This window comes from Papilio polytes, unplaced genomic scaffold (genome assembly GCF_000836215.1).
Source record: "Papilio polytes unplaced genomic scaffold, Ppol_1.0 DF824158.1, whole genome shotgun sequence".
Lineage (NCBI taxonomy): Eukaryota > Metazoa > Arthropoda > Insecta > Lepidoptera > Papilionidae > Papilio > Papilio polytes.
This window is the reverse complement of record NW_013525046.1, coordinates 586398-596149: the sequence shown is the minus strand read 5'-3', so window position 1 is coordinate 596149 and position 9752 is coordinate 586398. Positions and strand designations below refer to the sequence as shown.

Here is a 9752-nt window from a genome sequence, read left to right as displayed (position 1 = left end):
TATAAGTTGATTATTTTGAATACAGATAGGTATTTATCAGAGATATGATTTTAAAGGATTTTCTTAAATGAAAATAAAGCTCTAAATTGCTATTCCTTAACTTCTTGTAATAGATGTAATGGTTAATTCTGTACTTTAGCATCTTTTTCTACAATTGTCAAATAGCGTTTTAAAATCTTTATATTTTTTTTTTTATAACATAAGGTGGCAAACGAGCAAGCGGCCACCTGAATCCACCGAAATGGAGAGCGACCGCTGCCCATAAACATCCGCAATTGCAGATGCGTTGCCTACCCTTCATTGACATGACGTGAATTAAGGGGACATTTCCCCTTCCTATGCGTCTCCTCCACTGTCAAATCCACTTTTCCTCCCCATCCTTTCCTCTTAAGAAAAGGGTGGAAAGGGGAAGGGACTAAAATTAGGTCTCCGGCACCACACTCATCAGACGAAACGCGGAATTGCTTCCACTTCACGCCTGTCTTCTGTGTGGTCGTGGAGGTGGTATTGCTGGGAGCGTTTCATATATTTTACATTACGACGTGCAATTATTTTGTTTACAGATAAATAAAACAGTTAATGCTATGTTCGTGAGTAATTTATTAGCCCCACATCTGTAGACTATTTTAAAAACAAAATTAACATGACTTCATAATTGTTGGGACGTTTATTATATCGTAACGACCCACACTTAATAAATTACATTAAACAACGCGCGGAGAATCCGCTAAAAATGTTTACAGCCTCGATACAAAACACGTCGCCTTGCGCACTAGTTCACTTTTTATCGCGCAGCCCCAACCGGTCGACGAAAAAAGGCGAGCAAACCGACACGCGAATTCATATAGCGTTCGGCTGTTGCACAATGATCTCTATGACCAGGGACTAAGGTCTATACCGGTCGTACCGCTGCGTCTCTCGAGGGATACGCGGAGGCAGCGGCGCGAGGAGGGGTCACGGCGCTGGGCGGCGACTGAAGGCGGAGCCTGTGCGTCGCGCGGCGCACTCAGTTCGCAGCGCGCGGCTCGCGATGCCGCACTATGACGCCGCCGCACAGCTTCGCCATCCGCGACTTGTTGCCCGAGGCGTCCTCCCCCGCACCCTCGCCACCCTCACCCTCGCCGCCCGTCTCTCCCCTGCCCTCCGACACCGAACTCGACGTCACCGGCACCGGGACGCCGCCGCCCGGTGCCTCCGCCGGCACCAGCACTCCCGACCGGACTAAGAGCGAAAAACCCGCCTACAGCTACAACGCCCTCATCATGATGGCCATCCGCAGCAGCCCCGAGAAGAGACTCACGCTCAACGGTATCTACGAGTACATCATGAAGAATTTTCCCTATTACAAAGAAAATAAGCAGGGCTGGCAGAACTCCATCAGACACAACTTGAGTCTGAACAAGTGCTTCGTGAAGGTGCCGCGGCACTACGACGACCCCGGCAAAGGTAATTACTGGATGCTGGACCCCTCCTCGGACGACGTGTTCATCGGAGGTACGACGGGTAAGCTGCGCCGGCGCAGCACGGCCGCCTCGCGGTCGCGTCTTGCGGCGTTCAAACGCGGCGCTATCCTGCACCCGATGTTCGGCAACCCGTACGCCTCGCTGGTGGGGCTGTACCCGCCGCTGCTGTCGGTGTACGGGCGCTACGCGCTGCCGGCGCCGTTGCTGCGCCTGCCGCCGCCACCCGCCGCCTACCACCAGCTGTACCGGCGACTGCACGGCCTAGCGCCGCCGCACAGCCCACCACACGCGCCCCACGCTCCGCATGAGCCCCACGACCCTCGCGAGCCTGATCCCCACATTCTGAAGCATAGTTGATAGAAGCAGTGTGACGGCCCGTTTCGAAGGTATTCCCGCGATATCTCCCCGAAGACGCGCCGCCCGCGCCGACCGCGCCGCGGTGTCCCAGACTGTGATACGAGTGAACGTGAACGACCGAGTGTATGACGTGCGACCGGCTGCCTGTCGCCGCTGCCCTCTCTATTTATTTATCGCCGTAAGAATTTATTTAATAAATAAATATAATTTAACTTTAAGAGGCTAGTTTAAGTTATATTGGACGCAATAAATGTTTCGAGCAGTTTGCTTACAAAAATGTGTTCATATTTATCCTTATCTCGTAAAGGTAAAAAAAACTTGAAGTAACAACGAACAGCGACACTAACCAGACTTAACATTTATTGTTGGTGTACATAGAATAAAGAAATTTAAGACCAAATTAATTTCTTTAAGAACTCTAAACTTTTACTTAAAACCGCACAACAATAAAATCCTTATATTTATAGAAGCAAATATGATGATAATGTTTTGTAACTACAAATTTTTACTTTTAAATAAAAATTACAAAAACTTAGGTAACAATTTCATTTGTAAACCTTTTCAATTAATTATAATAGTGAGATTCAATTGCTCTGTGTTCTACTCTATAAGATTCAAATTGCTACTGAATCCTGGTATCAATAGGTTTGAACATTTGACATGCGGAAAAATTAAATTCACTATGTTGCTAAGTTAGGAAGCTACGGGAAGGTCGAGTTATTTTGTGAAATAGTATAATATGGTAGAAACATGATGGCGATGAAAAATATACTGCAAATAATGTACTCTATATAATGCTTATTGAACTATAATTAGGACACTTCCTATCACCTAAAAGTTATTTTTCTAGATTATCAAATGTTTCATATTCTTATTTGCTGTCTCATAAGTGAATACCGTCATGTTTTGGAGCTAGACATATTCAAAACATCACATCGTCGTGTTAAAATATTTCTGTCGTCTCTTGTTTACTTTTAAAAATAAAACTTGCAACAGTTACATATGTTTGAGATTAAGGATATTGTAATAAATAAAATGCGCTTCAGTTGTGGCGATACAATTATCTAAATATTTATTGCAGAGCCAAGCGACGGCTGGCTGCTTGCTGCCAACAAAAACATCGCAAGTAACACGACACTCACATGATCCGCTAAGCCCCGTCATCTCTCACCCGATAGAAAACATCTTGCGTTTAGAAATATTGTGAAAAGCTGCACCGACCGCGCCTACCGATAAATCAGTGCGACATTTTGTTTCAGCGTACGCTTTTTCCTAACCACAGACAATTAAATGACGACGTCGGAGCATAAACAAGCGGCGCGTTAATCCGCGGATTATCGAGCCAGCCGCGGCCGGCGTGCGGCAAGTATTCCGGCTAAATAATTGTAAATCTACGTCAAAACGTAACAACGAATACATATGTTAGGATTACGGGACAGATTAACCCGTTTCGTTCTGTTTTATGTTGCTAAGTTCGGAAACGACGCGACTGACTGTCGTTCTCCAACTAATCGACTATAGTTAATCTCATGTTAAATATGGTAACGTATACGGTTATCTCGCTAAATGTTTTTTATTTTGTTTTTTTTTGTTACCATTTAAGGAAGGCGTTGACAAGGATCATTCGGAAATAGTCTATGGCTTAACGAGAATTACGGTTATGTTTAAGATAATATTAATTAAACAGTGTTACTTTAAGTACAAGTATAGCGTTTTTGATAAGTTACAATTTTCCCATAAAATTGGATCTTTTTTCACATCAGATTACTGTCCTAACATTCTCTCCGTGTATTGTTATGTTCAGTATGAATTTCTTTTATTATTACAAAAATCTTTTTCGCCAAATCAGGTCCGAAATCCATATCCATTTTAAATTGCAAATCTGTATTTATATTAAAAATGATATAATCCCGAAAGGGTACAATGCAGTGTCAGCTAATCTGCTTACAAAAACTGCAGTAAATCGTATACAAGCAGTTTCGGGTACAATTGCTAATGTTTGGTGTACGTTGTTATGCGACCATTTCTCTGTTTGTCCATATTTAATACATTCAATACGACGTTTATTTGGACACATTTCGCGAATGAACCCTTTGAGCCGGATGTTTTTGGGACATTGTCAACTCTGAATGGTTTGCAGAATTATCATTGAGGAAAATTGTTCAGAAAGTCGCAAAACTAAACCTTCTATTTGTCCAGTTTCTTCTATGGAAAGGAAATAATTGTGTCATTTGAATCGAAAGATATTGTAGATGATCACAATAGATATATGAATAGCTGTCTATCTTTGTCATGAAATTCCTTCCGTTTTGTTGTTTGTATTAAAAAGAAATTAAAGTGGAGAGGTCTAGTAATTAAAGGTTTCTTATTTGTTTGTGTAATTACACGTAAGAGTTTTGAATAGGTAATTTTGGTAATGAAAAATAGGGTTACAATAATAGGTAGCATGGAATCTTCAATAATATTTTCGAAAATAGTTAGTATGTCATGGTTGAATCAGACAAAATTGTTTAGATCTATAGACTTCGAAAAATCAGTGTACATCAACTAGTTTTAGCGAACTGACCGTGTTTCTTTACAAAATAAATTTAAAACACGTCGAGAAGTTTGTCGTTCTCAAAATGAATTAATCCGGCGTGTCGTTAATTTCACAATAATTACATCGTTTGATAATAAATAGTTTTGTTTTATATTTACGCGTCGCTCTAATGTTATTTGGTCTGCGGCCAGCTGACTCAACGAGTCTGATAACTTCTGTAAATAAATATATTTGTTTTTAATTTGTAAAGACAGACGTGGAACAGTAATTAGATGTTTTACACGTGAATGAACTTTGAAATGTTTTGCTCGTTTAAATTCTATTTCATGACTGAGTTTTTGTAAATAGTTCACACAAAACTCAGTCATGAAATGGAAGCGATTCCGAGTTGCATCTTACAAGTTTTCCAGAGGCCTAATATTAGCCCCCCTTTCCTTTCCCACCTACGTCTTATTGGAAAAAGATAGCAAAGTGGAAGCAGCGGTCACTTCGTCATTTCGCCGAATTCAGCTTGCTGTTTGCCATCTTATGATATTTATTAGTCTGCGCGCAAGATGATGTAAGTATAATATGATGAGATACAAGCTTTTCAGTTATTCTTTACGTCTTCGCAGAGCGGCGTTCCTTTGCCACTTGAAGGTTTATTTCCCGGACATCGCAGGTGAGTGCAGAGATCACAGGATGTGCTGCTTTGTTGTGAGGTTTGAGTGCTCGTGCTCGCCAGACTCTATTTGTATTCCAGTTCATTACGCTAATGTAACCGGACTGGGGTGGCCATGATACCTTTCTGACAATCAAAGATAGGTTTATAAGCTTAAAATACAACTAATAACTATTGACACAATTTTGACTTTTGTTATTTGAGATTACTTTTGTTTTTAATGGTGAAAAACCGTTCATGGAAAAGGCAAATTTATATTTACGTAAACTTTAATAGTACTGTTGTTTTTAGGAATTATCCCGCGTGTATTGTTGTTTATGGGTGTTATAGCGCGCACCATACACAATCGGAGCGGGAGTACGTTGTTTATAAAACAATTTGAGCGCGTTATGAACTCTTTGCGGCCCTCCGCCCCCGCTCCCTCCCCGCAGCCCCCGCCGCCTGTGATGCTGCTTCATAACATTTTAGCGTCCGCCTTCACCTCCACGAACTGTGTGTATCACAGACACAAATAAAATATGTGCTCCTTTGAGATTGATTCAACTTGCAAGGAATATAGTCGACCTCCGCTGCGACCGACTAATGCTTGTTACATTTTGGTTCTTTAACAACTTTAGATGTAACAATTTTTTGATAATCTAGATAATTACTAAGAGTAAGACAAAGGCATCGCTGTGATTTGGCTGGGTTTATAAGGGAGGAAAGATAGTATATATAGTCATACATAAAGTAGATTTGTATCTATTACACATTTTTTAGTTTAGCAGCTGCCCGCTAACCTCGTAGAGTCGCTACTGGCGACGTCTATGACTCTTAGGTATAGTTGTAAAGCAACTGTTTCGTTACTTTAGACATAATATTCAAGTTTAAATGTCTATTTTTAAGATAACAGCGAAGATTGCCGACAGTGTTGATATTCAGACTTTCAGTTTCAGGAAAGACGCGGTTACAGCTTTCATCGGTAAACTTGTTTACTGTAATTTTTAACAAACCGCGTTTAACGAGAACCAGCGACGGCGGCAACATCAAAGCGCAACAATTGCCGGATCAAAGCGGCCGCCGCGGTGTAGCAATACTCACTGCGCTAATAGAGATTTATCTAGACCGTATCTACTCAAAGTTTGTCTATCGTTAGTTTATAAAGAATCTTTATCTACGAACCTTTCATTTAAATCGAAAATATTATCAACGAGATCATTTTTATTTAAAACATTCCTACGATTTATATTCATACGTCAAATTCTTTAGATACTCAAATATTTTAGTTGCAATTCGTGTATTCAATAAAAAAGTATATAAGAGACAAGACATAGAGGACGCCATGTACACTTCATAGGTAAACGGAACTGTTATAAAAATGTATACATATCCTTGTCACTAGGCAATGATCTTGGTCATTCATTCATTCAAATCTTGGTCATCTTGGGGGAGGGCAACTAACTTAACTTTAATGGAGTCTCCAGTGGGGGGACATCTACCCCTCTTGTCTCTCCCTGACAACGCCATTAAAAAACTCTAATAACAAATTAACAGCTCTTAAAATATTAAAAACATAAATTTAATAGTACTGCGATGTGATTTTTTCCCATTCTCTCCCTCAAACAGATTAACATCTACACTGTGCAAGGGCGGGTTTGTTTCTTGTTTTTTTTTCGTAAATTCTAAGGAATAATGTACGTAAACAAATAATTTTTCCGCACGAATAGAGAAGAAATCAGATCGTATGACGTTGTTTGGTGTAATTATGGTATCGTTTAACTTTGGGTCTTGTATTTCGAATGTTTTTAAAATATTTGCTCTCGGGAACAAATGTCGGTAATGCGATACTTTCTGGCCAGCTATTAAGTGAGATTAAGAAGAGAAAAAATAAAGTGCATTCTCAGGTAGAGGGAAAACAATAGAAATGAAAGTAAAATCAGTGTAAGAAATATTTGTGCACTTTCCTATGATGCTTGAAGTGTAAATAATTTAGACGATGTTTATAAAAAAATTGCACATTTATAAAAAAACTCTTTGCTCTTTAATAAATTTTACATTACGCCGAAATAATGAAATGACCGCCGATTGTTTACTTAACTTGACAGAAAAGAAAACGTATATCAAGAGGATATTTTTCCCTTCCTATGCGACTTTTCGGTCAAATTACTTTTCCTTCCCATACTTTACTTGTAAGAAAAATATGGAAAGGGAAAGGGTTAGTCAAAAGTGTCTTCTTTTTCATTTATTGTGTTCTTTTTACCAGTCTTTGCATATTATTGTTTAGCGACATTAGCACAGTTAAGGAGATATAGTTGTTGTATTTATTTGTTTTTAAAAGAAGTAAATAGAAGCATAACAATATTATAACTCAAACCTATCCTTAAGTGGCAGATTGTTGCGTGGCAGTAACTGGCCGTAAGCAGGCGCGGGTCACAATGCGCTTATTAAATTATATTGTGACCCTGCGCGGAGGTTAACTCGCCTAATTGGACCTCTAGCCGACGTTATTGGACACATAAGGGGCACTCATTTACTTCTGTAACATACTCGCGTCAACTCAGTATTGTCGGGAACAATTCATTACACATGAATTCGCTTGAGATTATTATATGTACTTTTAGTTCAAACTATATGGAGGCATTTTAAATCATAGGCGTCGCCAGAAGAGAGTCTAGGAGGTGAGGGAGGGTTAGCTGTCTAAAAGCTACTAAGAATGACTATTGTATATTTCCGTGAGCGTTAGATCCTCACTTGTTTTTCCAAATTAAGTGCTAATGGGTATACCAACTGTTTGTTGTAATACAAATTAACAATTATAATGCTGAGTAAGCGGCGGGCATCGGCTTTGTTGGTCAATAATCATAATTGAATAATTTTAAAACGCACTCGGAGCAATTAGTTACCACCCTTGTCCATGCTGCCATCTATCGTCAGAGATTGAAAACTGTTGTAGTTAACAAAAGTATGTTTTTTTGTAATGCCTCAGAACATGCGAAATATCGATTAAATATCTTTAAGCTGCTACTTGTTTTCTTACTTGTCTTGTCTCTTTAGCGTGTAAAGAAGTTCAAGGGCCTAGTTTAAAAGAAGGCAGGAAGCAAGGATAGAGTATCGTCAAGTAACTTTTTGCGGTTTTTAAATATAAACTTTGGTATTAAAAAATGTTGGTGACCTCTGAAGTGACCAAGACTAGCCCGCATGATGCACTGGCTAATATAGCAATTATAATAACTTGTCCGCGCTGGCCGAGAGCCGACACCAACCATTATTGTACCAGTCTTGCCCTCTACGCACTGGATTACCTTGTTAACACATCTTTTATTAATAAAACTTAAAATAATTTCATAAATTTTTATGCAGTAATTTGTTAAATATAATTACAATTAAAAAAACTTATTGTAATAATGTTTGAAGAGCAAAGGTAAACTTAGTCTTGCTTACTTAAAACACAAATTTACGCTTACTTTTGTCTACCACATGGTATTCTAATTAAAACTTCGTATTTTTAATATTAATGCATATTTTTTATCTGGACGTCATTCTGTGTTTTTTTTTTCTGTTCAGAGTTCATATAACAGCCCCTGACCTTGAGATCACATTGTTTACAAGCTATCCAGTCGCTGCCGTCAATCACTATCGAGGAATTCCGAACAAAATCTATTTTTCGCTTATCGGGATCTATGTTGTTTATGTCTGAGTAAAATGGATCAGGAATAGTTAGTAATGACATGTATAAAAAAAAAACATAGTAAAACAACTGTCTATATTTATTGAAGTAAATTTTATTAGAAATTACGTTTATGAATTATTTTTTAAGAATTTTTGGACTATATAAAATATTAATCTTGTGCCTTAATAGCTTTCGTCGCACTGGACGCTTACCATCACTGGAACGGATTGCTTAAAAGCTCAGTTTGTTCTGCCGCACGACAGCGTGTGGTACAAGTGATAGAGGAAATTAAATTTAATTGAAAATTGTTTTTAAATTAATACTTTAAAATAAACGATACGTATCATTATTATATAAAGCGTGCATTGAAGTACAATTACTAAAAACAAAAATAATAAAAAACGTGTTTTTAAAAAACAATGAATGTTAAAAAGATGTTCCTATCTTTCTATTTTTATATAATTCGTAAATATTTTCGAATATCGTGATATTATTAATATTTGGCTACTAAAATGTCCACACGCAAATATGGCAGTTTATAGTAACTCAAACTAGTAAAGTCGCTTATTTCTTATAACTTAGGTACCTATCATCACTTACCCCTTTTTAAATTGTTTGTGGGGTCAACAGTCACGGCTGCGGACATATTTTCGTCAGTCCGTTCTCCAGTGACGAGCTCAATTAATAACAATCAATTTAATTTGTATTATCTGTTTGTTATAAATCAATATTAATGTTTTAAAATGACCTTATCAATTTTTTTGACCTGTCACTGATCTAATTTTTGTAAGAGAAATTTATAAGGCTGCTTTAGTTTATCGAACGTTTGGTAAAAAATAATAAATACAGGACAAACTGACCTGATTACAACAATTTGTTCATGAAATTTAGGTTAATGAATTCGTAAAAAGCAGATAGCGATGGTAAGCAAATTAGAAAGAAAGAAAGAAATCAGTTTATTCAATAAATGAAAAGGAATTCATTCGGCATGTCCTCGGTGTACACCGAAGCGCCGGTTTTCAATGATTCCTAAAAACAGAACACGCAGTTTTACAAAATAGTAGAAGAAAAATAAAACACATG

At 38.2% G+C, this 9752-nt stretch overlaps 1 protein-coding gene across 1 annotated transcript; it reads left to right on the top strand.

Moving 5' to 3' along the window:
- Window positions 1-1022: 1022 nt before the first annotated feature.
- Window positions 1023-2131, top strand: LOC106111542 (fork head domain transcription factor slp2-like). The gene has a single exon (XM_013293664.1). It carries the CDS (start codon window positions 1041-1043, stop codon window positions 1818-1820), a length of 780 nt encoding a protein of 259 aa, XP_013149118.1. The 5' UTR covers window positions 1023-1040; the 3' UTR covers window positions 1821-2131.
- Window positions 2132-9752: the final 7621 nt, after the last annotated feature.